General features: G+C 64.0%; 6 protein-coding genes across 11 annotated transcripts in view; 3 read left to right on the forward strand and 3 right to left on the reverse strand.

Moving 5' to 3' along the window:
* The first annotated feature begins 2277 nt into the window (after positions 1–2277).
* On the forward strand, positions 2278–9681 carry CRLF1 (cytokine receptor like factor 1). Of its 2 annotated transcripts, none has more exons than XM_087769125.1 (8): positions 2278–2400; positions 6272–6550; positions 7192–7321; positions 7757–7926; positions 8166–8323; positions 8406–8574; positions 8846–9028; positions 9182–9681. In XM_087769125.1, the coding sequence occupies exons 1-8, from the start codon at positions 2337–2339 to the stop codon at positions 9196–9198; spliced, it is 1170 nt and encodes a 389-aa protein (XP_087625251.1). In that variant the 5' UTR covers positions 2278–2336; the 3' UTR covers positions 9199–9681. The 2 variants fall into 2 exon arrangements, with proteins under 2 accessions (XP_087625251.1, XP_087625250.1); XM_087769124.1 differs by having other exon boundaries at positions 8846–9024.
* Positions 9682–9973: 292 nt separating this feature from the next.
* REX1BD (required for excision 1-B domain containing) lies at positions 9974–12355 on the reverse strand. Its single transcript, XM_087769128.1, has 5 exons — positions 12312–12355; positions 11674–11756; positions 10981–11185; positions 10802–10890; positions 9974–10510 (listed from the first exon to the last, which is right to left on the reverse strand). Exons 1-5 carry the CDS (start codon positions 12312–12314, stop codon positions 10438–10440), a joined length of 453 nt encoding a protein of 150 aa, XP_087625254.1. The 5' UTR covers positions 12315–12355; the 3' UTR covers positions 9974–10437.
* A 128-nt stretch (positions 12356–12483) lies between these two features.
* Positions 12484–13621, reverse strand: UBA52 (ubiquitin A-52 residue ribosomal protein fusion product 1). 2 transcript variants are annotated; one of them, XM_087769130.1, is made up of 5 exons: positions 13494–13621; positions 13164–13283; positions 12964–13050; positions 12752–12854; positions 12484–12644 (listed from the first exon to the last, which is right to left on the reverse strand). In XM_087769130.1, exons 2-5 carry the CDS (start codon positions 13264–13266, stop codon positions 12551–12553), a joined length of 387 nt encoding a protein of 128 aa, XP_087625256.1. In that variant the 5' UTR covers positions 13267–13283; positions 13494–13621; the 3' UTR covers positions 12484–12550. The 2 variants fall into 2 exon arrangements, with proteins under 2 accessions (XP_087625256.1, XP_087625257.1); XM_087769131.1 differs by having other exon boundaries at positions 13485–13509.
* A 565-nt stretch (positions 13622–14186) lies between these two features.
* KXD1 (KxDL motif containing 1) lies at positions 14187–16192 on the reverse strand. Of its 3 annotated transcripts, none has more exons than XM_087769126.1 (5): positions 16054–16192; positions 15620–15720; positions 15371–15523; positions 14985–15031; positions 14187–14613 (listed from the first exon to the last, which is right to left on the reverse strand). In XM_087769126.1, the coding sequence occupies exons 2-5, from the start codon at positions 15712–15714 to the stop codon at positions 14378–14380; spliced, it is 531 nt and encodes a 176-aa protein (XP_087625252.1). In that variant the 5' UTR covers positions 15715–15720; positions 16054–16192; the 3' UTR covers positions 14187–14377. The 3 variants fall into 3 exon arrangements, with proteins under 3 accessions (XP_087625252.1, XP_087625253.1, XP_009464538.1); XM_087769127.1 differs by having other exon boundaries at positions 15986–16094; XM_009466263.2 differs by lacking the exon at positions 16054–16192 and having other exon boundaries at positions 15620–15917.
* Positions 16193–16357: 165 nt separating this feature from the next.
* Positions 16358–22434, forward strand: FKBP8 (FKBP prolyl isomerase 8). The gene is made up of 9 exons (XM_087769123.1): positions 16358–16496; positions 16776–17072; positions 17246–17415; positions 17597–17685; positions 17995–18212; positions 18287–18459; positions 18561–18638; positions 20885–21022; positions 21550–22434. The coding sequence occupies exons 2-9, from the start codon at positions 16790–16792 to the stop codon at positions 21634–21636; spliced, it is 1236 nt and encodes a 411-aa protein (XP_087625249.1). The 5' UTR covers positions 16358–16496; positions 16776–16789; the 3' UTR covers positions 21637–22434.
* A 628-nt stretch (positions 22435–23062) lies between these two features.
* Positions 23063–27638, forward strand: part of ELL (elongation factor for RNA polymerase II) — a 53031-nt gene continuing 48455 nt past the window's right edge. Inside the window, exon 1 of one of the 2 annotated variants that reach the window (XM_087769455.1) lies at positions 23063–23245. In XM_087769455.1, the coding sequence (XP_087625581.1) occupies positions 23111–23245 (135 nt within the window). In that variant the 5' untranslated portion in view covers positions 23063–23110. The remainder of the gene's footprint in view (positions 23246–27638) is intronic. The other variant, XM_087769452.1, reaches the window with a different exon arrangement.

The following is a 27638-nucleotide window of genomic DNA, read 5'->3' on the forward strand; positions in this document are numbered from 1 at the left end:
GGGAGAGCGGCTCTGTCATCGCTGGCTGCTCCCCGGCGCTGCTGCCGGCCGGATCCTGACACCACCCTGGCACTGCCCGGCTTTGGGGACCGCAGGCATGGCAGAGCTCATGCGGGGCTGGCTCTGTCCTCCCTCGTCCCCATCCCACAGCATTGGGTCCAGATGCTGCCGTGGGTCGGGGAGGGCGAATGCCCCCGAGCCACCTGGGGTGACACCCCGGCCACGTCCCAGGTGACACCAGTGGGGACCAACGCTCCCCCCTCCTCCCGATGCCACCGTCCCCCCGCCTTCCCCCTGCCCCCCCGGCAAAGCCTCAAGCCACCTTCTGATGATGCCTTTGCCGGAGCTGGCCATGTCCCCTCTGCCAGCGCCAGGACAGGCGTCACCCCCCCAGGGAGCCCACCCATCCCTGCTTCCCGAAACAGCCGCGCTAAATCCCACTTTATCGTTGGCTCTGGGTGGAAGCTGAGGGGCTTGGCCGGGGGACGGAGGAGGCGGATGGGGAAGCGGTGCAGGCAGGCAGCCATGCGGGCAGGCAGCCGTGCGGGCAGGCAGCTGTGCAGGCAGCACAGGTGGGCAGCCGGTGCGGCTGCCGGTCCCGACTCCGGCTCCAGGGGTCAATTTCTCCTTCCCCCCCGCAGCACCCACCGCTGGCTCCCACCCCAGGGTGGCTTCTCGGGGGGGATCCGGGCGGTGCGTAGGGATCCGGGTGGCCGCCAGCCCCCGGGGTGGCCGTGATTCACTCAGCCAGACTACGGACGCTGGGGCTGAATTTTCTCAGGCTGGGTGGCTCCCGGAGCCTGACATTTTTGGGAAATTTCAACAAAAACAGTTCAGAAGCTTCCAAAAAACAGGACGATGGGAAAAGGCATTGTTTTGTCTCCCTCCCGCTCTCTTTTTTTATTTTATTTTCTAATCTGTGCAGTCCCTCGGCCAATGCCCAACACCTCAGAGCCCCGCAGTGACTCCCACGCAGCGTCACCCTCCCCCCCGTCCCCGTCCCTGCATGGCTGCAGGGCTCAGCCCCCGGTGCTGTGGGGCAGGGGCTGACTCATGGTGTCACCCCTTTGTGAGGGGAACCCCCGGCCATGCCGGTGTCCCCTGCCACCCCCAGCTCTGTCCCCCCACGCTCCATCCTCTGCAGGGAGCAATGTCCCTGTCCTCGCAGCCGAGGGGATGCTCCCTGGGACAGGGAAAGCCACCGGACTCTGTCCCCATGGGCTGGAAACGGCGTCCCCAGCTCCGAGTCCCCAAAGTCACCCGCAAACCTCGGCCACGGCAGCGGTCCCACGGCCTCGGGGCTCCTAGCCCCATCCCAACCTCAGGGTCAGGGCCACCGGGTCCCTCCGGGTCCCCTCTGCTGTGGGGGGGAACACGACCCAGGCACCCCCTGGCATGGGGTGCTTTCGGGGCACCCCACTGCACCCCATCCCCGCACCCCAAGGCTCAGGCAGACCTAAAGGACACGCAGCTGGGGACAGTGGCCTTGCCACAGCTGGGACCCGCTGTCCCAGGGCTCTGCCACCCGGCCGGGGGTCTGCAAAGCTCTCGGTGCCACTGAGCCCCGGGCGGGGGGACGGGAGGAGGCTCCGGGATGGAGCTGTGATGCCCAAGCCGACGGCTTCACCACCGGCCCGGTGGCACAACCGGACATGCCACCACCGTCGAGCCGCCCGGGACCCCTGGGGACAACCACAGCCCCAACCCGGTGGGGGCTTGAAGCCACCTGAGGCGTTTTTCCCACCTTCTGGGGGGAAAACCCAGAGATGTTGGGGTCAATAGAAAACATCGGGATTTAGGGGAAATATTCCCGTTTTCACCCCCCTAAAAAAGGTAATAACGGGGTGTTGGTCTCCTAAAAACACATTTGATGGGGGGGAGCCCCCCGGGGGGGCCTGGCCACGCGTGCGGCCCCGGGAGCGGCCCCGGGGCACGGGAGGGTCCGTGGAGGCCGCGCATGAGTCACCCGTGGGCAGGCGGCCCCGGGGCGGCTCTTACCCACCTTCCGCGGGGCCCGGGGGAGCGGGACACCGGCCCCGTGCGGCGGGGGGGGGGCAGCATCCCGCGGCAGCACCGGGCGCCGCCGGGCGGGCACGGCCGGGCGGGAGTCGGTACCGGGGCCGGTACCGGAGCGGGGCGGCGGGGCACCGGGGGGGTGGGGGGGGGAGGCCGGTGCCTTTCTGCCCCCCCCGGGGGCGGGCCCGGGCCGGGCGGGGCGGGGCCAGGGCGGCATTTAGGGCTTTGGTAACCGGGGGCTGCTCAGACTTGCTCGGGACTTCCCCGGACGTGCCGGTGCGCTCCGCCGCCCCGGGCACCGACGGGCACCGGAGCCGGCCATGCCGCCGCTCCCCGCTCTGCTCCTGCTCTGCCTGCGCCTCCTCCGTGCCGAGCCGCTCGCCTGTGAGTACCGGGAGCACCGGGCGGCTCCCGCAAGGTGGGCGCGGGGGGCGATGCGGGGGGTCCCGTCGGGGCCGGGGCGGGCGCTGCGCGGAGCCCCCCGGGGCTCCCCCGTTCCTGGCGGGGCCGGGCCGGGCCGTGCCCGTTGTCCGCTTCCCCGGGATGCGGAGCGGCCCCGGGAGCGGCGGGGGCATCGGCGGGCGCACCTCGGGGCTGCGTGGCAGGGTAACGGGGACCCCCCTGCGGAGGGCAGCCGGGACCCCCCACCTCCCCCCCGGCGGGCAGCCGGGCCCCCCCGCCCTCCCCGGCCCCGCAGCACAGCCGGCCCCCCCCCCTCCCCGCAGAGAACAATAGAGGAACCTTTTTTGTTCCCCCCATCCCCGGGAGCAGCAGGGACCCCCCTCCCCCGGGAGCAGCGAGTGCCCCCGCTCCCCATGGAGAGGAGGGACCCCTCTCCCCGGGAAGGGTCGGGCCCCCCTTGTGTCCCGTCCCCCCCCCCCGCCCTGCAGCCCCCCCCTCCCGGAGAACAATGCGGCTCCATTCCCCACCCAGGACAATGGAAACCCCCGTCCTCCGGCCGGAGAACAATAGCGAACCCCTTCCCCACGCGACCCCCTCCCAGCCCCGGGAGCGGTGACCCCCCTTCCCCCCCTGAGCCCCCCTCCTCCTGCTGAGACCCGCGGGGACCCCCCCTTCCCCCCGGAGAGCCGTGCCCCCCCCATCCTAGAGAACAATGAATCCCCTTTTCCCCACCCAGAACAATAGGGAGCTCCCTGCCCCACGCAGAACCGTGAATCCCCCCCCAAAAATACCCCTGGGGGGGCTCAGCAATGATGCCCGTTTGGGGGTCCCACCCGGCGGTGGCAGGTCTGGGAGGTGCCACCTGTGGGCTGAGCTGTGGGCGGCCTCAGCCCCGCGGGGATTGGGGTCCCCCCTCCCCATGGCGGGGGGACACGGGAGGGCTCCCCCCTCCCCACGGAGCCCTAAATCCGAATTAGGCTCTGTCGCCTTGTTTCTTCCCCCGCGGCCCGAGCGAAGGAGAGGCGAGATCCCCTTCCCCGCAGCAGGAAGTTTGGCTTCCTCCCTATGATGGGAATTTCTCAAGGCGATGGATGTTCGCTCCGATGTGCAAATGGGTCCCGCCAAGAAAAGCCATCGCTTGCGAGGTCCCGGCCGCCCCGGTCTCGTACCCCCTGACCCATACGTGTCGTTAACGGGGAAGTCTCAAAGAGCAATAATTAGGGCAGGAATTGCAGAGGCATTGGGGGGGGAGGAAAAAAATGCTCCCAAAATCCCTTTAGGAGCCGTTAATGAGAGCCTCTGCATCGAGGCGGGTTTTGGCATGGAGCGGTGCCCTTCCCGGGGGCCGGAGGGGTTAATCCCACTGGGAGCAATGTGGGGCCATGGCCGGACCCCGTTGGGGCTGACCCCGCGCGTTTTGGCTCACCCCGGTGAGGGGATGCCCGGTGCCGCTGGCAGCCGCTTTCACACCCCCGGGACCCCCATCTTCCCCCCCATTGGGGTCCGGCGCAGCCGAGCGGGGCAAGCGCTCGCCCCGTGGCCCCTCGACGTGCGGCGCTGGGGAAAGGCGAAGCCAAATCTCCTTTTAGAGAGCGAATGTTTCCCCTCGGTTCAGCTCGGTCGTGCTCGCTGGAATGCCTGGGCTTTTTATAAATCCCTCCTCGAGCTGAGGGATGGGCACGAGAAATGCCAGTTGGAGACGGGAAAGGGCAAAAGACAGTGGAAAGGAGGGATAAAGTGTTTTCGGGTGCCGTGTCTGCCTGCAAACCTCATTGCTTGAGCTTTAGAAGAGCTCTAAATATATATATATATTTTTTTTAAATTTATTTTTCTCGCAGAATTCAGGGCTGCCCAAATTTCCTTTTGTTCTTCAGGGCAATTATTTGTATTTTTCCTTAACTCCCTGCACATCCCAATAAATCTTTAACTGCGTGATCTCCGACACTTATCGGAGGGGTTTTTTCTTTTCTTTCCCAACTCCTTAAAACGCTGATATAAAAAGAAAATGAAATCCGGCCCTTCGGAAGAAAAGCATAAACGTTCCCGACACCTTGGAAATGTGGTTTTACTTTATAGCATTACTTAGCACCTGATCAGCATTTTTTTTTTTAATAGGAAAGCCATAAAACCCCTGAGCAGGTATTTTCGTTGCGACTTGCACATTCCACAGGCTGCCTGCGTCTCTCCGGCCCTTTCCTCTCCGATCTGAAAACTTCACACTTTTCCCTTTTAAAACACATGTTCGGCGCTGTGTCTGCGCAGAGGGGGAAAAATTGCAGGGGGAAAAAAAAATATATGTATATAAAATTGGCCCCTTCAGAGGCTCCTGCTTGGAGGAGGAAAAAAAATTGCAGAAAAAAGAGGATATATAAAATTGGCCCCTCGGAGGGTCCCGCTCGGAGGACGGGAAACGTGTCTGTTTTACGGTGCTCGTGTGTGTTTCTGGTGCTGTTTAGATTAAGATTTAGGAGAAGCAGGGCCCAGAGCGTAGGGCGTGTTATCAGCGGCGCCGGAGCAGCCCCGGCTCGGCGCTCGGCCGCTGGAGCAGCGGGTGCTGGGTGGGCTCGGTGGCGGAGCTGGGGTGGGTTTTTTTCGGAGGCCCTGCTGGAGTCGGGGGCTGAACCCCCTGGGGAAGGGTTTGCTCTGGGGGTGGGTGGGATGGATCTGCGCCGTCACCCACGGATGCTGGGGGTACCCCGGGGTCGCCGGCACCGACGTGTCCCCATGCTTTTACACCCGGATGCTTTTACGCCCACCCCAACAGCATCCCCCGAGTGATGGGAGGCACTGCTAATTAAGGTATCTCCGTGGTAACGAGGATTTTGGAGCATTAATTGCGCCGGGGTGGGAGCCGGAGTGGCTGGTGGACGCTGAAAGCTGATAGGGGCCGGGGAGGTCGGAGGGGAGCGGAGGTCGTGGCGCTTTCCGGGAGGTAATTTGGGATATTAGCCTGGCGCGTGCGGATGGAGCCGATAAGGCTGATGGACGCAGAAAACCCCGGAGCGGGGTCAGGGGAGCCTTTTCTTTGAAGCCTTGTGGCGAAGGGGTCGCAAAATAAAGCAGCGTGGGGGGCTTTCCCATCAGGGAGGGTCCCCCCGGTGTGGACCACCCTTGGGGGGGCCCTGTGCCAGCTCCGGGGGCGGCCCCTCGGGGTGTCCTGGCGCAGGGACCGTGCGCCGAGGTGCGAGCGATGGGTTTTGGCAGAGCCCGGCGGCACATGGTTGGGATTAGGCGGGTGGTCAGTGCCGGTCTTGGCCAGGAATCGTTGGCCGGCCCTCGGCGGCGTGCTCCGGGGGGGGGCTCCCGGCCAGCGTCGTTGGAAAATGGGGGGAAAAACCAACCCCCAAAACTTTCCATAGTTGCTTTTGAAATCCTTTTGTCACGAAAAATTTACAAAGCCACAACCCAGCCCCCACCCGGCCCTGGAAAAACCACAGCGTCGCCGAGACCCCCAGCCTCGCGCCGCAAAGATCCCCAAAGGCTGTCGGCGCTTCCCGGCTTGACCCCCCCCCCCCCCCCCCCCCGCTCCGCCGAGGAGCCCCCGCGCGCGCGGGGAGAGTGCGGCCGAGCCCGGCGTCTCGCGCGCTCCTGCCTCTGCTTTGGAGGAGGGCGAGTGCTGCTGCAAGGGGCTGTGTTGTGAGATATATATATATATGAAAAAAATAAATTTAAATATATATAAAATAGATAGATATAAAATATATTTAAATATATGTAAAATAGATATAAAATATATTTAAATATATGTAATACCTTTAAACACATACAAAATACATATATATAGAAATTTATATATAATTTTTATATATATATATAATTTTTTTTACCCCCCCTTTTATTTCTCTGGCTGCAGACCCCGCAGTGATTTCCCCCCAAGACCCCACCCTGCTGATCGGCTCCTCGCTGGTCGCCACGTGCACGGTCAGCCCGGACTTTCACCTGAAAGCCGAGGACCTGTACTGGACCCTGAACGGCCGGCGTTTGCCCGCTGCCTCCTACGCCGCCCTCGGCCCCACCACGCTCAGCGTGGCCCTCGCCCGCCTCAACGGCTCCAAGCAGCAGTCGGGGGACAACCTGGTGTGTCACAGCAGAGACGGCGGCATCTTGGCCGGCTCCTGCCTTTACGTTGGACGTACGTCGGCGGCGCCGGCGGCGCGGTTGCACATGCCGGGTTTCAGCCGGCCCCGGCACTGCTTTGCCGTTTCGGTGGGGAGAGCTGCGGGTCCCGGCGCAGCCGGGGGAGGATTTGGGGATCCCCGCGGGGATCAACACCCCCGTTCTTGCCAAAACGCGCCATGGGCTTGCAATGGTGGCGCGCGGTTGCTTGCGGCTGCTCGCTTTTAACCTCCCCTCTGCGGTTTGTGCCCCGACCCGCAGCCTCCCGCTCGCAGCAGAAAGGCTGTTTTGGCAAACCCTCGGTAAAATTACACTTGTCCGAATCAATAATCGTAAGATTTTATCTCGGGCTATTTTAAGGACGATGCTACGTCCTAGGAATACAGAGGCTTAACTGGGAACACAGCTCGGATTTGTTTTTTGGGTTGCTGTCGCTGAAAGAAAACAGCTCCGGAGCCGGGTGCGGGCAGGGGCCGGGTGCAGGCAGGAGCGGGCAGGAGCCTAAACCCCTCCAGCAAACATATTTGCAGCCACAGGGCTGGAAACCTGCGGCCGGCCAGGACCATGGTGGCATTGCCCACCGAGACCACGAGCTGCGTTTCACTGCTGTGCCTTTTCATCCCCCTCTGCCTCTTATTTATTTTTTTTCTTTCCCAGTACCCCCAGAAAAACCAGTCAACATCACCTGCTGGTCCAAAAACATGAAGGACCTCACCTGCAAATGGGCACCGGGGACGGAAGGGGAGACCTTCCTGCACACCAACTACACCCTCAAGTACAAGCTCAGGTGGGGCCACCCCCCTTCATTCCCATTATTCTTAAAAAAAAGCCAGTGTGGGATTTAAAGGCGAACGGGGCGGTGGGGAGCGGGGACCCCGATGCCTCCTGGCTGGCCCCTCTCGGGGATGTGATGAGTTTCCTCGGGTCTCCGCTGCCACGAGTGCTGGTGGACAGCCACGCTCCGTACGTGCCGGGGAGGAGGAGGGTGAGGAGAAGCCGCGCGGCCCCGGTTGAGCTGGGAACCGCCGGATGAGCCGCGAGCGGCCGCCGTGGGGCTGGTAACCCAACACCTCGGCAGCGCGATGCCGGCGGTGTTGAGTGGCAGATAAATGAGCCGCGGTCCCCGCTGGGAGCAGCCATTTCCTTCAGGGACGGGTGAGCGTCCCTGGCTCGACCGCGGCACGCGGCGGTGCCGGTACTGGCACTCAGCGCCCGCCTGCAGGTGGTATGGCCGAGACAACACGTGCCAGGAGTACCACACGGCCGGGCCCTACTCCTGCCACATCCCCAAGGACCTGGCCCTCTTCACGCCCTACGAGATCTGGGTGGAGGCGTCCAACCGGCTGGGGGTGGCTGTCTCCGACGTTGTCATGTTGGACATCCTTGATGTGGGTGAGTGACGGCATTGTGATGTCACCGCCACACTGGTGACCTCATGGGGGGGGGGGAGGGGCGGGCGGGCAGCAGATTCACCCGGTTGGGGGGGCTGCAGGAAATGGGTGAGATAGGAGCAAAATTGCTCCTAAGCGAATTAGGAGGTTTTCTCTGAGTTTTTTTTTCACATCCGTGGCTCCTTAACCCCCGCGGCGCTGCCTGTGCCGGCCCCGCCAGCCCCTGCCCTGTCCCCGCAGTCACCACCGACCCGCCGTCGGACGTGCACGTCAGCCGGGTGGGGGACCTGGAGGATCAGTTGAGCGTGCGCTGGAGCTCCCCGCCGGCGCTCAAGGATTTCCTCTTCCAAGCCAAGTACCAGATCCAGTACCGGGTGGAGGACAGCTCGGAATGGAAGGTGGGTCGGCATCACCTGCCGACGGTGGGGGATGGCGTGGGATGCCCAACCGTGCCGGTGCTGCCCTCTCCTCCCTCCCCAGGTGGTGGATGATGTGGGCAACCAGACGTCCTGCCGCCTGGCCGGCCTCCGCCCCGGCACAGTCTACTTCGTCCAGGTGCGCTGTAATCCCTTCGGCATCTACGGCTCCAAGAAAGCCGGCATCTGGAGCGACTGGAGCAACCCCACCGCCGCCTCCACCCCGCGCAGTGGTGAGCGCCGCCGGCATCGCTTGGCAGGCAGGGAGGGGATGCCGGCAGCGCTGTGCTCCCCCTCCCCTGCGCACGCGGGACGTGCAGGGGGCCCTTCCCTGCTCCGTGCCCGGCACCTGGATTTCTTGCAGAAGAGCCAATTTGGAGCTCGGCTTTCCCAGCAGGAAGCCAAAAAGCCGCTCATTTTCCTCTCACCCAGTTATTTATGGCGCGGGGGGGGAGGGTTGAGCCGTGTCCCCCCACAGCGGCGCTGACCCCCTTGTCCCCGCAGAGCGAGCGGCGGGGGGCTGCGACCCCAAAGGGGGGGAGCAAAACACGACGTTGCGGCGGGAGCTGAAGCAGTTTTTCGGGTGGGTGAAGAAACACGCCTACGGCTGCTCCAACCTCGGCATCAAGCTCTACGACCAGTGGCGCGTGTGGCTGCAGAAATCGCACAAAACACGCAACCAGGTAGGTAAGGAGCCTTTCGCACTTCTTTTCCCCGGCTGGGTGGGGATGGGGGGGATGCGGGGTGAGCCCCCCCACCCCTGGGATGCTGTGGGGAGGACGCGGGGTGACCCCAGGGCGCGCGGCCGGCGGCGACGCGGGGCTCTGCTCCTCTCCGCAGGTTCTTCCCGGCGATAAGTTGTAGCCCCTGGGGGACCGAGCGCCGGCAAGATGACACGGGGCGCCCGGCGCCCACCCGGGACCACCCGCGCCCGCCCCGGCCGCGCCGGGGGGGAGCAGGAAGGCGGCCAGGGCGAGGCGCGGCCCGGCAGCCCCAGGGGATGGGATGGGGCGAGGCGCGGGGGATGGGCTGGGCCAGCCCTGGGAGCCCCTCACGTGCTGCTGGCCCCATGGGACCGCGGCCCCCCGCCGTGCCGCTCGCACCCCGCCGCAGCCAGGGGACCCCCCAGCCTCGCTCGGCCGGGGGGGACACGGAGACTTTGCTCCTTAACCGCAAGCCGAAGCAGCCTCTGGGATGAAAGGGGCGGCAGGGGCTTCCCGGGTGTCCCCCCCACCCTTGGCGCAGCCCCCCAGGAAGCGATTTTGGCTGTTTTTCTCCCCGGGGACCCACGTGCAAGCGTGCGGGGGGGGGTCCATCCCCGGGGAGCCACGCAGGCTCGTTTGAGGCTGCTGGGGTTTGCCCAGTGCCTGCTCCAATTTTGATTCAAACCAGCCTTATTTTGGTTCCATTTCAGTCAATTAGGAACAGATTTAAGCTTAATGCCAATAAAGCTCTGAAACCCCACCGGGGTCTGCGTCAGCAGAGCGGCAGCAGCGCGCGGGGACGGGGATGCAGCGGGCAGCCGAACGGGACCTGTGTCCCTTGTCACCCCGTCCCAGGGGACCGAGCCAAGGCGGAGGGGGTGGCACTGGCCAGGGGACAAGCCTTTTAGATCACACGACTCAGGCCAGCTCCGTGGGGCCAGGTTTATTGTGGGATGACTGTAGAAAGGGCACTTGTGGGGCACCGGAGCTGTTGTGGGGCTGGGGCCACAGCTGATCTCCGAGGTGGTTTTGGGGGGGCTGCTGCCCGCGGGGCTCCAGCCGGCAGCGCGCATCCCGATGGGAGTCAAAGCAAGGCAGCCCCTTGGCCCTGTGGGTTGTGGTTTTCCTTGGGAAAAGCTGCGGCACGGCCAGCAGAGCTGGGGAAGGGAACCAGCCCCATGCCAGACCTCTCCACCGAGGGATGCTCAGCACCTGGGGGGACCCCACTGCTCCCGGGGCAAGGGGTCTCTACCCCTTCCAGCCCATGCCCAAGAAAAGGGGTTGGGGGGAAGGTGCCCACCTTGCCGAGGTGGCGTGGTGGGGGCCGGGGAGGGCAAGTGGGGCCCCCATTCCATGGGCCGGCCCCTCCAGCCGTTCCCACGGGGACACCCATCACTCGACTTCTTCCGAATCGTACTTGAGGTCCTGGAGAATTTCGCTGATTGCCTCAATGGTTTTAATTAGCCTACGAGAGCGGATGGAAACTATAAATAAAGCCCATATGGAGCGTATTATCTGGGCCGCCTCGCCTTCCCCGCGCTGTTTATGAAACACTCAGCCCAGGGAGGCCGAGGGGACCGCGGCCGCGGCATCGCCAAACCCTCCCCGGGGCTGCGGCCGAGAGCGCTTTTGAAGGCACCATCTGGGCCCCCCCTGGAGCTGGAGGGGGGAGAAATGCGAGGAAGGGGCTCCCGACCCAGGGAGGGGATGCTGCTGTCCCCGAATGGGGAGAGATGGCAGTGGGGCCACCACCTACTTGTGCTTGAGCTCCCGCACCTCCTGCTGATGGGCGTCCACGTCGGGCTGGTCCTGCGCCTGCTGCCGGGCCAGCTGGAGCTGCGCCGTCTGCGGTGGGGACACGGTGGGAGCTGAGAACCCCCCAAGCAGCTCCAGCCCTGCGTCGGGATGGCGGGACCCCCCCAGCCCGGCACTCACCAGCTGCAGCTTCTCCTGCTCCCGTTCCTGGAGGCGGGCAAGGTGCTGGGCCAGGTCGGGGCGGGCGAGCTCGTCCCGCAGGCGCCCGGCGATGCGCAGCACCTCCCGGGAGATGCCGCTGAAGGCCAACGTGATCTCGTGCACCAGCTGCCGGTAGCGTGGGAAGTCATAGTGGGGAGCGCTGCTCAGGTACGCCCGGTGGCCCCTGGGGACAAGGTTTGGAGGGGGGGAACCACCGTCACTGCACCTGGGGGGCACCGGGATGGCAACGCCCCGCAGTCCCTGTCCTGGTGCTGAGCCCCCTTTGCCGCCCCGCCGCAGGCAGCACCGGGAGGGTTTTCCTGCCCAGATTTGGCAGCCCTCGGTCCCCGCGACCAGGCAGCTCCCATGGGATGGGCTTGGCAGCTGCTTTTTTTGTGGGGTTTTTGTTTGTTTTTTTTTTCCTTTTCACTCGCAAGCCTGCATCCCGGGAAGTCCATCATCCCCTGTCGGATGCTAAAATAGGATACAGGTGTCCGGCGCGGGCGTCCCCCTGCCAGCTGGAGCTCATCAGCCACCCCAACGGCCGCTGCTCCGCCCCGGCAGCCTCTTCCCATCAGGATGCAAAAAAAATCGGGATGGGGGATTCGGTTCCATGCTGGGGATCCCCTGCCCGCCCCGGCAGCTCCCGTCCCCATCGGTGCCGGTACTCACTCCTCCAAGAGCCGGTAGGCCTCGGCCCGCTCGCCCTGCAGCGCCTGGAGCCGCTGCAGCAGCGCCTTCACGGCCTCGCCCGTCTGCCGGGGAGAAGGGGACGGTGGCGGCGTGGGACGACGGTGCCACGGGCGCGGTGCCCGCCGCCACGCGGGGCGGCTCTGCTCCCGCTAAGGGGCTCAGGGCAGAGCCGGCACCGCCCGGGGGTCTCAGCCCGGTGCTGGGACCTCGAGTCCCCTCGCCCCGGTGCCGGCCCGTGGGGAACCCAGGCTGAGCCCGGCCGCGGTGCCAGAGCTCAGTCCGGCACCGGGACGCCCCAGCCACGCGTGCACGGGCCGGACCGGGAACCCGGGCACCCCACACCCCTCTGCCCACGCACCGGGACCCCCACGGCCATGTGCACGCAATACAGACGGGCACCGGGACTCCCCCGCCCCGGGACCCCGCCGACCCCGTGCCCCCACACCGGGATCCCCCCCCGGCCACGCGTGCACGGCCCGGCCCGGCCCCGGGACCCCCCCCCTCACAGCCCCCTGCCCCGGGATCCCCCCCCGGCCACGCCTGCACGGACCGGACCGGCTGCGTGTCGCCCCCCCGTCCCCGCGCCCCGGCCCCCCGCCGTCCCCGTCCCCGCTCACCATGGCCCGGCCCCGCTCGCACGGCGCAGGCCCGGCGGGGCGCGGAGGCGCAGCGCGGTTCCGCCGCCACCTGCAGGCAGCGCCCGGGATCGCCGCCCCCCACCCCCCCCCCCCCGTCTTTTATTGAAAACCACGCCGATTTGGGCAAAAACCAACACAAAACGGGAGCGGCTTGAGCGCTGCGATGCTTTATTGGAAGGGCGCAGGCAGGGGCGCGGGCAGGGCCGCCGCTGCCCGCTCTACTTGACCTTCTTCTTGGGGCGGAGGTTGTTGGTGTGGCCGCACTTCTTCTTGCGGCAGTTGACGGCGCGGGGGTGCAGGCGGGCATAGCACCTGGGGAGGGGGGCGGAAGGTCAGCAGAGCCCCGTCTCCCCGGGGAAGGGGAGCGGGAGGAGGGTCCCCAGGCGGCGGGGGGACACGGGGGGACGGTGGGGACGTACTTGCGGCAGATCATTTTGTCGCAGTTGTATTTCTGGGCGAGCTGGCGGAGGGAGGGCTCGATGATGCCGCCCCGCAGGCGCAGCACCAGGTGCAGGGTGGACTCTGAAACGAGAGAGAAGGGTCACAGCGGGGCCAGGTGCTGCTGGGGAGCAGCCGGGACCCCCAAAACATAAAATATTGAGATAAAGCAGCCCGGGATCCGGCGGGCTACCTTTCTGGATGTTGTAGTCTGCGAGGGTGCGGCCATCCTCCAGCTGCTTGCCCGCGAAGATCAGCCGCTGCTGGTCAGGGGGGATCCCTGCGAGGGAGAGAGGAGCCACCAGGGCGGAGGGCAGCGATGGCGGCGGGGGACGCCCGCGGAGCGAGGGCAGGCGGGGGCTGCCCCGCCGCTCCCCCCCGGCCCACCGGTACCTTCCTTATCCTGGATCTTGGCTTTGACGTTCTCGATCGTATCGTTGGGTTCCACCTCCAGGGTGATGGTTTTACCCGTCAGCGTCTTCACGAAGATCTGCATCTTGGCACCCTTCGCCTCTGTGGAGAGCGGCGGCGGCGGCCATGTCACCCCCGGCCGGGCCCTCAGGAGAGGCCCCGGTCCCGTGTCCCCCCCCCCCCGCCCCTCCACAGGGCCCCGCCGCCGCCGTGCCCGCCCCCACCCGGGACGCGCTCCCCCCCTCCCCGTTCCCGGGACCGAGCCCCCGCCCCGGGATCCGGATTCCCGCCCCGGCCCCGCACCGCGCGCACCCGCTGCCTCGCTGCTGAGAAAAGGGGCGACCGGAACCGGAATCCGCCCGTGGCTGCGTCACAACCGGCGCGTCATCGCCCCGCCCCTTTCTCCACAGCGGCGCAGTGCGCAGGCGCCAACGGCCCCCGCCCGCCTCCGGTACCGGGGGCCCGGGCCCTGTCAGGGCCTCGCACCGGCCCCGTTAACGGCCCCGGGACCGCCCGCCACAGCCCCACGCCCACAGCCCGGGCCTCCAGCCCCACACTCTCCCCTCAGCCCCTCACGGGCAGCAGCAGGCCGCAAAGAGCCTCGGGCCGATCCCCCGGACACCGTGAGGGGCCAGGGAGGGAACGGGCCGGCGCGGGCCTGCCTGTGCGGCCGCAGGAGCCCTGCGTGAGGGGCTGAGCTGCGACACAGCGCAGGAGCCAAAGGGAAACCCGGCTCAGGCTCTTCCCGCAGGCGGGAAACGCAGCAGCCATAGGGAAACAGCCGGCACGAGGCCGTTAGCAGCACGGACAGACCCGCAGGAAAGCCGGAGCGCTGGCGGGCACACGTGAGCCACAGAGAGAGCATTCCTTAAGGAAAAAACGCCCGTGCCCCAAGACGGCTCTTCTGCACCAAAGTCGATGTCGAAGGTGGGGTTTTGCCGCTCTCCTGGCCGCACAAATGAGAAAGGACAAGAGGCGTTTCAAACCCACGTTTTACTTATTTACCCTCGAGCGAGTCACGGGGTTTACACTGCGGTGGCAGTTTGGAGGCAGAAGGGCGCCCTTCTTCACTCGGCCATTGCTTCTCTCAGCCTTCGCTTCCCTCGTCCCCCCCCAAAAAAAAAAAAGAAACACACAAATATAAATACAAGGTAGAAAGTTCTCCGGGGGCGGGTGGCGGCGCAGGACCCGCACACCTAGTCCAGGTCGTTGGCCGTGTCTTCATCTGTGAGACTCTGTCCGTTCACGGCCGGTAAATCGTACTGGCCTTGGGATAAATCCTCAAAATCCTGACTCATGGTGGGAGAGATGATGTCAGGGCTGGTGTCGCAGGACTCCGTGCTCTGCTCAGAGGTAGCGATGGTGGTTGTCGTGCTTTTCGGGACGGGGTCGAAGTCGTCGTCGTCTTCTAGGATGGGAGATTCGTGGATGTCTGGAAGGGGAAGACGCAAACGTTAGTTTTGCTGCTGCGGCCACGCGAGACGAGGCGCTGCCGCTGAGACAGCAGGCACGAGAGGTGCCCCAGCAGAACAATTTGCTCATTTCTAATTCTAAATTTTGTCTGCTTGTAGCAGCAGTCAATTAAAAAAAAAAATACAATGCCACATAAATTAGCGGCCATTTGTAACTTCTTGCAACCACATTTAATATAATCAAGAAGCTTTCCAGGCTTTTAGCGCATGCCTGGACGTCTCTGCGGCTTCTCCCGGCTCCCGAGAGCTGCCTCACACGTTTTTAGGAAAAGGGACGCTTCGCAGGGGAAGAAAACCGACGGAAAATCCCCGCGTCGGGGGAATCACTCACTGCTGAAAGCCTCCGGGTACTGCTTCGCCAGCTTCCCTTTCAGCGTCCTGGGGGAGGAGAGAGCGAGCCGAGTTCACGGGAAGCCGATAATCCTGCGTTCCCCAACCGTCCTGCTGCCTCGAGGGAGCGCAGACCATCCCGGCTGGAGCAGAACTGAGGAATCCCAAAGCTCCGGCCCCCGCAGCTCCTCTCCCGCTGCCTCCGCGCGTCGCTCAGCCGCGCGCTTTCCTCTCTCCGACCATTTTGACTTCCAAAACTGCCCCCAGCTCCTGCTCACGTCCCGCTCTAACGCCCCTGCAGCCTGCTCAGACCCCGAGGAGCCGCCCCGCGCTCTCCGTGCCGTCTCCCTCCCCCCCGGCAGCGGCGTTCCCGTTCCCCGTTCCCACCGGATCCTCCGGAAAATGCTGTCCAGGTCCTTCTTCATTTCCACCAGCGTCTTGGTGTGGTGGAGGAAACGCTCGTTCATCTGCTGCATGCGGACACTGGAGAGGTTGTTGAAGTTGAGCAGCATCTCGTTGGTCTTCTCGAATCGATCCAACCTGGGTGAGGGAAGCAAACGGAGCTTGGCAAAGATCCCGGGAAGCTCCCGGTGCCGGTACCGGGCTCCCCGCCGGCCGGTTTCCCCCGGGACTCACATGTTTTTCTGGGCCAGGATGATGGCGTTGACGTCCTCGGCGTTGACCATGCCCAGCACCCGCCCGCAGAACACCTGCGAGGCCGTGGGCTCCATGGCGGCCTGCGGGACCGCGGGGGGCGGCTCAGCCGGGACGGCGGGAGTCTCCCGTGCCCCCGGGGCCGGTAACGGAGACCCCTCTCCCCCGTGTCCCCGGTAATGGGACCCCCTCCGCCCTGCCACACCGCCGGTACCGGAGGTACCCCTGCCTCCCCGCCGCCGTGACGGTCCCCGGGCGGCTCCACACGCACCCGACGCCGGTAACGAGGTCCCCCTGCCCGCCCGCCGCCTCCCGGCCCCGGTAGTGACCCCCCCTCCGCCCCGGTACCGGGCTCCCTCGGGGGGACGCGGGCCTGGGCCCCTCCCCGGGGCCTCCTGCCGGCCCCACCCGCGCACCTGGGGGAGCCGGTCCCGCCGCTTCACATGACGGGAGCGGGGGCGGCACCGGCAGCCGCGCCTCGCTTCCGGGTGCGGGGGTCACGCCGAGCGTGACCCCTGCAACGTCAGCGCGCCCTTGCGTCCCGGCGCCGAGCCGGAAGTAGTGGCGGCTGGCGGAGGGAGAGGGCCAGGACCCCCTCGGGCGCTACGGGGCCGCCCCAGTGCCAGTGCCGAGACCCCCGGGCACACACGGGTCCCCGCGCCATGGCCCAGCGTTGAGCGCCCCGGGTCCCGGCCCCGCGGAGCGGGTGCTGCGTAGCGGCCCCTTTAAGGCAGCGCTAAGCCCCGTCCGGCGCCTCGTTGACGAGCGTTCTCGCCACCCAATGGCGTCAGCGCGGTGGGCGGGGCCGGCCCAATAGGAGCGGGGGGGCGGGGCCGGCGGCGGCGGCTTCGCGGGCCAGGTGGGAGCGGCGGGGGGCGCGCGGCGGCGGCGGCCGTTGCTAAGGGGAGTCCCGGCGCGTGACGGCTGACGTGGGGCCCCGCGGGCGGGGGGCGGGCACGTGGCGGCGGGGGGCGCGCGCGGGGCGGCCCCTCCTGCTACCGGTACCGGGCCGGGGCCGCGTCCGTACCCCCCACCCCCTCCGCGGGGCCCATTCCCTCCCCTGCCCGAGCCGCGCATTCCCCCCGCAGGGCCCCGGCGCTCCCGGTAAGCGCAGGCCCGACCCCCGTTCTCTCTCCAGGTTGCTCCGCCGCGATGGCTTCCAGCGGGGAGGAACCGAGGAGCGGCTCCCCGGGCCGGGCAGGCACCGGCACCGAGCCGTCACCGACGGCCGACGCCGCTCAGCTGGATGCGGCGGAGGATTTCGAGGTCCTGGAAGAAGAGGAGGAGGAGGAGGAGGAGGAGGAGGACCTGAGCGAGCTGCCCCCGCTGGAGGACATGGGCCGGCCGCCGGCCCCGCCGCGGGAGGACACCCAGCCCCCGGAGCAGGACGGGGGGGAAGCGGCTGAGGACCCCCAGGAGTGGCTCGATGTTTTGGGTAAGAATCGGGGCAGGAGGGCGCTGGGCTCGCGGGGCCTCATGGGCTTCCCCGTGGCTCTGCCGGTGCTTCCTGCACCACGAAGGCCAGCCAGGAGCCAGAGCAGGGCGGTGGGAGTCGGGCTTTTCCCTCCCCGCTATGGGCTGATGTGCCTCCGGCTTCTCCTTGCCCAGGGAGTGGCTTGCTCAAGAAGAAGACGCTGGTGCCGGGCCAGGGGGTGGACACCCGTCCCCGCAAGGGCCAGGACGTCACCGTCCGCCTGAAGGCCACGCTGGAAGATGGCAGCGTGGTGGAGGAGAACCCTGCCCTCACCTTCACGCTGGGGGACTGCGATGTCTTGCAGGTCAGGGCTGGGAGGAAGCTTGCCCCGCTTTATCGCTGCCTTGTTTTCACCCTGCGGGGCAGGACCTCGCCTCGGGGGGCGCGGGGAGGGGTTGGGGTCAGTGACATCCCTGGTTTTTTGGGTCGGAAGCAGCCCCTCTGCCCTTGCTTGTGCTCCCTCCCCACGATGTTGTTCCCTGTAGGCTCTGGACCTGTGCGTGCAGCTCCTGGAAATGGGAGAGACGGCTTTGATCGTGTCAGATGCAAAGTACTGCTACGGCGCGCAGGGCAGGTGAGCGGGGAGGGCATGGGGTAGAGCAGGATGGCCCCAAACAGGGCTCTGAAAGCTGTCCCCTGTGCTCCCAGTGACATCCCAGCCAAGAAGCCCAGCATCTGTGGGCAGAGAAACCCTGCTCGCTTGTCACGTGCAGGGGACGGCAGCGTGTCCTGCCTGGGGGGAACAATCTGCATCACACCCTGTCCCAGGGAGCTTCTGTGGCTCTGATTTCTGGGCCGTGGTGCTAAATCTATGTGGCCCAGTGGCTGGTGGAACTGGCAGAGGTGGCAACGGTGCCACGGCTTCGTGCCCCTCTTTGCGCAGGAGCCCTGACGTCCCACCCAACGCGGCCCTCACCCTGGAGGTGGAGCTGCTGGCGGCTCGGGACGCGCCGGACCTGGAGCTGCTCAGCGGGAAGGAGAAGATAGAGCTGGCCAACCGCAAGCGGGAGCGCGGCAACTTCTTCTACCAGCAGGCAGATTACGTGCTGGCTATCAACTCCTACGACATTGCCCTCAAGGTCATCGGCTCCAGCTCGAAAGGTACTTGCTCCTGCCCCGGGCGAGAGCTGCCTGGGCTCCCTTCCCCCTGTAACCTGGCTCTGGGGTCTTTGCAGTCGACTTCAGCCCGGACGAGGAGGCTGAGCTGCTGGACGTGAAGGTGAAATGTCTCAACAACCTGGCAGCTTCTCAGCTTAAATTGGACCATTATGAGGCGGCGCTCAAGTCCTGTAACCTCGTGCTGGAGCACCAGCCGGGGAACATCAAGGCTCTCTTCCGAAAGGGCAAGGTGAGGCAGGCGCTGCTGTTCCTTCTCCGCGGCACGGCCGGGCCCAGCCGTGGCAGACGGAGCGTGATTGAGCACGGCTCAATCCGTATCTCACCTTCCAGGTCCTGGCTCAGCAGGGCGAATACAGAGAGGCCATCCCCATCTTAAAGGCAGCGTTGAAGCTGGAGCCTTCAAACAAGGTAGGCTGCTGCGCATGCCGCCAGTGATCCTGCTGAGCTGGGTGTCTGCAGGACGCTCTCCTCTTGTCCGTGGCCCTGCAAACCTCGGCGTCCCCCATGGAAGGCTGAAGGGAGGCTGGAAATAGCCCCCAGGGCCTGGGCAGCCGTGGGGTGATGCACCCCGTGGTGCAGCATTGGAGCTTGGCTGGACTGGTGGGTCCCTTATCTGTGTTGTGAGACTCCCTCTTTGCCCTTTGGTCCTTGCGGTGGCAGGACTCCCTGCCAACCCATCCCTGCTTCAGCAGTCCTGTGTGTACGGGGCCCTGGCTGCTCCGGCTTCCCCAGGTGGCTCCAGTGGCTCGTGCCATGGCTGTGGGAAGTGGAGCAGAGCCGAGTCCCTGCAGACTCGCTCAGCAGCCCGGAGCGTGATTCACTGGGCGGCGGGAGCAGCCCAGACCTCGGTCCAGCGCCCAGGCCAGGGCGAGCTCTGGGTCAGGAATTTCCTGTCGGTTAATGATCAGCTGCAGGACCAGAGCCTCGGGAGAAATCAAAAGCCAGTGCCAGGAAATGGCCGCAGCAGGAGCGAGCCTGGGGGAGAGGCAGGGGAGGTGCTGCCTGCGCAGGGTCGAGGTGGGGGGCTTGGTTCTACAGGCGGGCTTTAGTCCTCGACTGGGTCTGTCGTTTTAACCGCCTCTTTCCTGGACGATTTACCAGACCCTGGTGATTCCTGTCGTGTTCCCTGGTGCCTGAAGGTCACGGGTAGGATGGGGCACTGTGGAAGCTGGTGCTCGGTGGCCCCATGGCTCCTGGTCTGAGCTCACCCGTGGGGAGGGATGAGCAGGATCTCAAAGGCTTCGCTTCCCTGGCAAGTTTGGGTGGGAGCTGTGGTGAGTGAGCAGCACAAGCGACGCAGGCAGTGCCGGGAGCAGCTCCCCCTGTGCATCTCCGGCACGTCACTGTTGGCGGGGCGGCTGCTCCCCAGCCCATTCGAATGAAGCTTTTAATTGGAGAGGGGTGAAAAATCAAAATGCCCAGCAGTGACGTTACCAGTGAAACCACAAGTAGAGCAAATTACTGGCCTCTCCGGCTGGCTGCCGGGACTCCCAGGGAAGTGGCGGTGCCGCTCCGGACGGCAGCGTTAAACATGCATCGGTGAGTCACGGGCTACGGCTACTGGTGGTGAAAACAGGCTCGAGAAATGCTCGGCTCCACCTGCCTCGGACGAGGAAACCTGGGTCTCTGGGGCTGTCGGCACCTTTCAGCTGTTACAGACCATCAGCCACTGGGCTCCCTTCTCCTGACCCCTTGGAAACGCACATTCTGGGAGCAGGAGGAGAGGCTGACGTTTGTCCTACGCTGCCATGCCAGCCCCAGTGAGCTGGGGGTGCCTGCAGGCGCTTTGCTGCTTTGCACCCTCTGGACATCCAAAGCCTCATGTTCAAGGCAGCGGTGCCAAGTGTGGCATGGTCTGGTGAAGTCCTGGCCGGTCTCTGGGCGAGCTGACGTGAGCCGGAGCCGGTGTGGGTGGCTGGTGATGGTGCCGGTGTTTCGGGGAGGCCGCCCAGAGCGTGTCGTCCCCAGCAGAGGGCACAGCATGGCCACAGCACCCTTCGGGCCACCATGGCTCAGGGAATGGCTGGCGGTGCCCTGCTCAGCTCACTGGTGCTTCTCACTGCTTTTTGGGAGGCTGTGAGCTCCGCGCAGGACGTAGAGCTTTCTCCTGCAGCGCTCCCTCCAGCCCCAGCCATCGCTGCCGCTCGGCGCAGCTGGGCAGGTACCGACACGCTCCCGGCTCTTGCTGCAATCCTGCTTCTGACCGGGCTGAGTTTAAGCCGGCTTTCCCAGCCTGCTTCCAGATAGAAAAGTGGGAGAGCTCGGGCACGTCTGTCCCCAAGGCAGAAACTTTTCCATCTCAATTAAAGCAGAAAATCCTTTTCCCGATGTCTGGCATCAGCCCTGGACTCTGCTCCCCACTGCCAGGCAGGGAACAGCTTGGGTGGCCAGCAAGGGCAGAGGGGCACTCAGACCCACGGGGCACCCAGCCTGGGTGACCGACACCAGCCTCGTGCAGCCCCTCAGTGCAGGGGAGTGGGGCAGGACGAGGCCATCAGCCCCCCCCCGGCTGCTTCTGAGCTGTTCCACAAAGCTCTTGCACAGCCCCCGGGTGATCGGACCTGTCGTTGGTGGCACTGTGGTCCCCGTCCCCTCCCCTGTACTGCAGGGATGGCGCAGGGCCGATAACTGCAGCGCCGCGCTCTCCTTCCCAGACCATCCACGCTGAGCTCTCCAAGCTGGTGAAGAAGCACGCGGACCAGAAGAACGTGGAGACGGAGATGTACAGGAAGATGCTCGGGAATCCCAGCGCTGCCGGAGCCCCGGGGAAGTGCAAAGACAAGCTGCCCTGGGTAAGGGCTGGTGCTGACCCTCCGGGGGGGTGGCAGAGCGGGTGGGGGCCACCCCTGGGGCAGGGAGTGCCGGGCTGGGCACAGGGGATGTGGTAGCGTCCCCCGGGGGCCCGTGCTCTGGCAGCCGTGCCAGGAAAGTGCCGATAGCTGTGGCTGTGCTCCTGGCTCTATCTGATGGGTGCCAGCGATGCCAGCTGGAGGCATCCGGACTTTGCTCCCAGCTGCTGCACTCAGGAGCCCGCTGGCTGCGCCGGTGGAAAGCGCCGTCAGCTGGGCCCGCGGCGGCACACGCTGTCCCCGCGGACGTGCCGGCCACGCGCTGGGCAGAGCCGATGCAGCACTTGCCTTTTTGGGCTGCGTTATCTCGGATGCGCGTTGGGAGCTCGGTGCCGCCCCGTGGCCCTGTGCCAGCACAGGCAGGGCTGCACGTCCCTGCTGCCGGCAGGGCTCGCAGCACATCCCTGCTCCTGGCGGGGCTCGCGGCATGCCACGTGCATCCCATCACCTCGCCGATCTCTCCTCCTCAGTCCATCCCCTGGAAGTGGCTCTTCGGTGCAACAGCCATCGCGCTCGGCGGCGTGGCCTTGTCCGTGGTCATCGCGGCGAGGAACTAAGGATGGCGGCGGGGCGGCCCTGCGGCACAGGACCTGCACCAGGATGTGCCACTCTCCTGCCAAGGGGCTTCCCCGGGGCTGCGCCGACCCCTCCCCACGGACTCGCAGTTGCAGAAATATGGATGCTTTCTCTGCTGGAGGTGCTGGATCCCCCTCCCGGCATCCCCTGTATCCCTCCCGGCGCAGGCGGAGCACGGCTGCGGGGACGGAGCCGCGGGCAGAGCAGAGACCTCTGAGCACCCTCCCAGGGCAGCGGGGGCTCGGCCCCCAGCCCCGAGTGTGTTGAGGGGAACGGGAGCTCCTGCGCACCGGTACGCCGTGGCTGTCCCCAGCCCGGTGAGCCCCCGTGGGCGCCGTGGTCCCGCCGCCATGGCGGGACGGGCAGGGGAGGCACGTGGAAGGACCACGGGCAGGGTGGTTTCTGCAGCTGGCCCGGCTGCGGGAAGGGAAGCGGCCCAGATGTGCCCAGGGGCATGTGCAGCGAGATTCTCCCAGTCCTGGGGGGCTCGGCCCTCCCGCAGGCACCCGCTCCCCTCCTTGGCGCTTCCCCGGAGCGTGCCATGTCCAAAGGAAGCCAAAGAAACCCGCAGCGGGTGGGATGCGGGAAGGCCGCGCTGGAGGCCTCCCCTCCGGGCTGCCCCTGCGGGTCCGGGCTCTTGGGGGTCCCGCTTTGCCCTGCAGCTCTCCCCGGGGCCCGCCGCTGCCCGGGTCCCAGCTCTGCTCACGGAGGGGGGTTGTAGCACTGTCCTCCCACCCCAAACCGACTGTGAACCTCCCAAATAAAGGACAATTCCTTCACGCCCGGGCCTCTTCATTGCCAGCGAGGGCTGGGGGGATGCTCCTCTCGGCTGTCCCCCCATTGCCACACACGGGTGGCCGGGAGCGGCTGTTTAATTTGGGTGCGGGGCGTTAATTGCGGACCCCGCAGAGCTCCGCCGCAGCTGTGGCAGCAGAGGCCTGGTGAGCGTGGAGCCGCGGCCTGGGCTCCCCGCAGCCCGGGCTCCCCGCAGCCCCCCCGGGCCCTGCTGTGGGGGGAACCCGGGGCCTCCGGGCCCTGCCCGGGGGAGGCGATGCCCAAGGGGGAGGCCTGGGGGGGCCCCGCAGGCCCTGCCCGGGGGGGGAGCCCGGGGTCCCCAGGCCGAGCCCGGGGGTTTGTGCCCGGGGAACGGGGGATGCCCGCCCCGGGGTCCTCCAGCGCCGGAGGGCTGCACCAAACCACCCTCCCCGTCATGCCCCGCGGCCCTCGTTTGCATATCCCCGCCTCCTCTTCCCTTCTCCCAATCCGGCTTGGCGACCGACGGGGCTCGGCCAATGGGAACGAGCGCTGCCCACCGCCTCGCCCCAGCAACAGGAGCCCCGGGTGGGCGGGGCTGGAGGAGCGACGGTCGGGCGGGTCATGAATAATGCATGAGGGGGGCGTGGCAGCGGCGGGAGGCCCCGGCGGCCCAGGCGCGGAGGGGGAGACGGTCCCAAGATGGCGGCGCTGCAGGCGGAGCGCGGGTACGGGCTGTCCTGCGGCCGCCTCGGCCGCGGCACCCGCGTCTCCGTCTTCCACGTCAAGCTCACGGAGAGCGCCCTGCGCGCCTTCGAGAGCTACCAGGCCTGCAAGGTAGGGACGGCGGGCGTGGGGCGGCGGGCACGGCCCCGCGGCGGGCGGGTGGCCGCCACGAGGCCCTGGCCGGAGCCCCGCGGGCGGCACCGGCGGGGTTGGCACCGGCGTCGTTGTGAGGGGGGGGGGCCCGGTCCTGCCGCTGCAGGGTGTGTGGCGGGGCGGGGGGGCGGACCGCGGCGGATGACCGGGGAAATGGGGGGGGGGGGGGGTGTCGCTCGGTGTGAGGCCCTCCCCGGTGAGAGGCTGAGGAGATGCGGGGCGCTCCCGGCCCCCCCTTCTCCGTGAGTGACCGGGGGCGAGGGGGGCGATCCCACTGTCGGGTACCTGAGGGAGACCGGAGGGGTCTCGCTGTGCCCCCTCTCCCCCGGTAACGCCCCGGGGGTGCCCCCCTCCCGTCCCCGCCGTTGGTGTTTGGGGCCCCCCCCCCGGGAGGTGACCGGGGAGGGGTCACGATCCTCCGGTCAGTGCCTGAGGAGGACCGGGAGGTGTCGGTGTACCCCCCCGGTAACTGTTGGGGGGACTCCAACGTGCCCCCTCCCCCCGTGGGTGACTGGGGGACCCGGGGTCCCGCTGCCGCCCCCCGGTAGATGCTGGGGGGGGGCTCTCGGTGTCCCTCCCGGTAGGTGACTGGCAGCCGCCCTCCCTCCCCGGTAAGTGCCTTGGGGGGGTGGGGGACATTGGTGCTCCCCCCCCCCCCGCCGTGTGCGTGTGGGAGGGTGCGGCCCCCCCCGTGAACGTGACGTGGGTTTCCAGCCCCGGGGGGGGCCGGTATCGCCCCGGGGGGGGGGGGGGTTGTCCACCCCCGGTGCTGGCATCCCGGGTCGGGGGGTGTCCCTGCCTCCCCGGGGCACCCCGGTGTGTGCCCCCCCGCCCCGGGCCGGTGCTGCGCTCCCCGGGGGGGGGCGGGTTCAGGCTGGGGCTGTATTTTGAAATTTCCAGATTGTCTTTTCCGAGATATTTCCTTGAAATGCATCCAGAGAGCTTATTAGTCACGTAAATAAAGAATAATGGTAATACTCGGCATCTGTCGTTAGGCTGGACCGGAGAGGGATTAAAAGCTGTCCTTTTTATTGTAATTTTATTTTTTTTTTTTCTTTCCGCCTCTGATCCTGCGAAGAGCGTATCTGTCTCCTCACCTTGCCAGGGAGCTGGGGGAAGCTGGGAACCTAACCCGTTTGTCATTAGGACTGTCCTGCCTGCCAGCTTCTGTAGGATAAACCATATGTTGTCACAACACTATTTTTAATTTAGGGTGTTGGTTACATCACATCACATCACTGAATTGGGCAATCTCTGTATGGGGACGAAGGTAATTACTGTACCAGGGTTTATCAACTTATATTTTAATGAGTGTTTATCAGCGTTATGAGAAGTCAGTAGGAATCAGTGCCTTGGATAGAGTGAGTTATTAGCTTTTCCTCTGAAAAAGAAAGAAAGAAAAAAAAAAAAGCTTTCCTATATATTAGGAAAGCCTTTTCTTTTGGGGGAGGGAGAGTAGGAAGACTACAGGCAGCTGCGTTAAATATTTTGGGAAGCTATTCTGAGTCCGTGTCACACATGAATAGTGGTGTTTATTTTCTAAATGAAGTCTGGTCTCTAGATTGTTTGGTGGCCAACGGCCACTAATGAACTTTGCTTCCTTCACCGCCACCCAAAAGAGAAATAGTCAAAGGCTACTGGTGATTCAATGGGCAGGAAAGGATAAGGGCAGAAGAGCTCACTTGTTTGTATAGTGAATAACGCAACAATTAGTGGGCTATTAAACACATATGCTCATTCTGCATTTGTTCTATAAACAGTTTCTCCAGCTTGTTGAACGTCTCTGCTTCCTCTGAAACGCTTGGCTATGGTGATGCCAAGAAACAACTTTATAACACACCTTCGGAGCGTGTGTTTGTCCAGTCTGGGCTCTGATTTAATTTTGGTCTGCAGTAGGTAAATGGAAAAAATTTGCTAAGGCTTCTTCTGCTCAGTTTGGTTTTAAATGTGGTATAACTGACGACAGCGTTGTGTAATATGTATAATGGCCTGGAATCCAATACTGTTGTTTGTGTTACCTGAAGTCCAACATGCGTGCAGTCTGACCTGTTCTGTGCGCCGGGATAGCACGTCGGTGCGATTTCTGCGACAAGTCTCTGTCTCTTTGCCAGAACAGGCAGGGTAATGTCTTCAGTTGCTTGCTTGAGTTTGTTCTTGGTCTAATAATAATGTATTGGGATTACATAATCCAAAAATGATCACCCAGCCGGGCGAGCTGCCATTTGTTTTTAGTGTCCCTTGTGCCAGAGCAGTTGCGTTCTTGGTGTGGAGCTGTACCATGTGTGGATCAGGCAGCAGGACTATGGAGAAACGATACTTGTCTTCTTGAGTCTCTCCCGCTTGGGTCTCTACTAAATCGTCTGCGTCCTGGTGAACTAAATGGCTGCGCTTCTGCGCATTGATGGCCAACTCCACGCTTCAGCAAGCTGTTGCTGTATCACGTACGGAGAACGTGGAGCTGCTGCTGAAAAGGTCCAGATCATAGGGCTGCTGGCTCCTTGCGGTACTTAAAAGGATTTCTTTCTCCAGTAGTGGGGGGGTGCGCTCACCTGAAAGAAAGATGAGTCTTAAAAATAACACCGGCTTCATAGGGGACGCTTTAAGACGTTGCCCATCTGCTCCTTGTGAAACTTGCCGCCCCTGAAACTGCTTCCACACAGTTGTGAAACCGTGAGCGCTGACTGCTGAGCTCCCCAGCTGAAGGCTGAGCGGTGGAAAATGTGTCCCAAGTCAATTTATCCACTGATGAAATGGAGCCGGTCTGGTGTGTTAGCCTAAAACAACTCTTGGTTCTCCAAGAAGTCTAATTCTATATTAGCTTGCAGTTTTCTGCGTTCCCTTTGGGCGTGCGTGCAGGCTCTGTTTAGGCCCTCCCACCCCCCCAAAAAAGCAGGGCATGACTCTTCCCCATCTCTTCTGGTCTGCCTCCAGCTTTCTTGCTGCCCATGTCGAGGTACAAGGGAACTCCTCACGCCCCTGCCTTATTTTCCTCTTTCATTCTTTATCCTGGACCCTGCCTTTCACCCTTGACAGTGGGACATTGTACCTATCCGCACCTAATACACCTCACTAGGTCTCCCTCTGTGGCATTCATCCTTTGCTTTTCGCACCCGTTTTTTTAGCAACGTCGTGGCGGGTTCTGGGTAAGTAGAAATCTTAATGCACGATTTAAAATGCTGCATGGCAGACCCGAATGTCACTGGGCAGTTAGGTACGTCTCCTGTTGTGGTGTAGGTGTCGATGGCATGTAAACAGAGTTAGGGCTGTTCCTGGAACCCTTACCTGGGAATTTCCTGACTTTCACATATTTATTTAAAAACTCTTTGTGGCTTGAGGAGCGGTGCTGGTGAGCTTGAGTGATGGATCGTCTTTTGATAACAAACGACTGCAGTTACCCACCTTTCTCTATTATTTGTAGCTTTTGTGTTGACCTGACCATAGCTGATGGAGGCCAGGCTCAACTCGGCTGCCAGCCCTAGTCCTGGCTTGCGTGGTGGCCTCAGGATTTTAGGAGGACGTTAAGAGGATCGTAGCATCCCTGCTGCGGTCGGCGCGCGATGCAGCAGTGGATTGGTGCCTCCTGCTCACGTTGTACCCCTCTGCCCCTGTTACACGGAGTATTTTGAACTGAAGCCACCGGTTGATTCACTGGTGAACTTTGGCAGATGCACAAATATTTATTGGGGGCTAAGCTGAGATAACCAAGGCACGTTGCCCCCGTGCTCTACGAGCTGAACTGAATTTTGGAACTGTGGTCTGATAGATGTGGCTTCCCAAGTCATCTTCCCTGTGCCGTCTGTGCTCTTCTTAAACCGACTGTGACAGGAGTTATTTCTCAAAGGTTAGGGTTAAACCGACCCCTTGTAGTCACCGCTTATTGAAAGAACTTTTTCAGACTTTGCTTCTAGAGCAGGCTGTTACAGATGCCTTCATTTTGCTGTTTAAAGCACGAAATACAAAATGAAGGCTCCTGCTGTCATTACAGGGTCTTTAGGGTAATGCGTGTTCATGCTGACTTGGGAATTGAAAGCTGCTTGCAGGTGTCAGGAGGAGAAGAACAATCCGGCTTTCGAATCAGAATTCATTAAATTATCGTAAAGCTTTTTGCATCATTCCTCCTTTCCTGTAACCTGTTTTTTCCTGTCCTATTAATTCACTGATGCTGTAGTCCGTCAAAATTGAAGCTATTACGACATCGGGAACATGAGTCGGTGACATGACTAAATGAATCAGAGGAGGCTGGCTGGAAAGGAAGCTCATTGTACACGTACATCTCCTCGCAATCAGCAAAAATGGGACAGGATATGCAGAACATACTGAACTGCTAAACTCCTGCTAAATGTTCTCAGTG

The sequence above is a fragment of the Nipponia nippon genome, unplaced genomic scaffold (genome assembly GCF_047370975.1).
Source record: "Nipponia nippon isolate SJK-2023a ecotype South Korea unplaced genomic scaffold, ASM4737097v1 scaffold_31, whole genome shotgun sequence".
Classification (NCBI taxonomy): Eukaryota; Metazoa; Chordata; class Aves; order Pelecaniformes; family Threskiornithidae; genus Nipponia; species Nipponia nippon.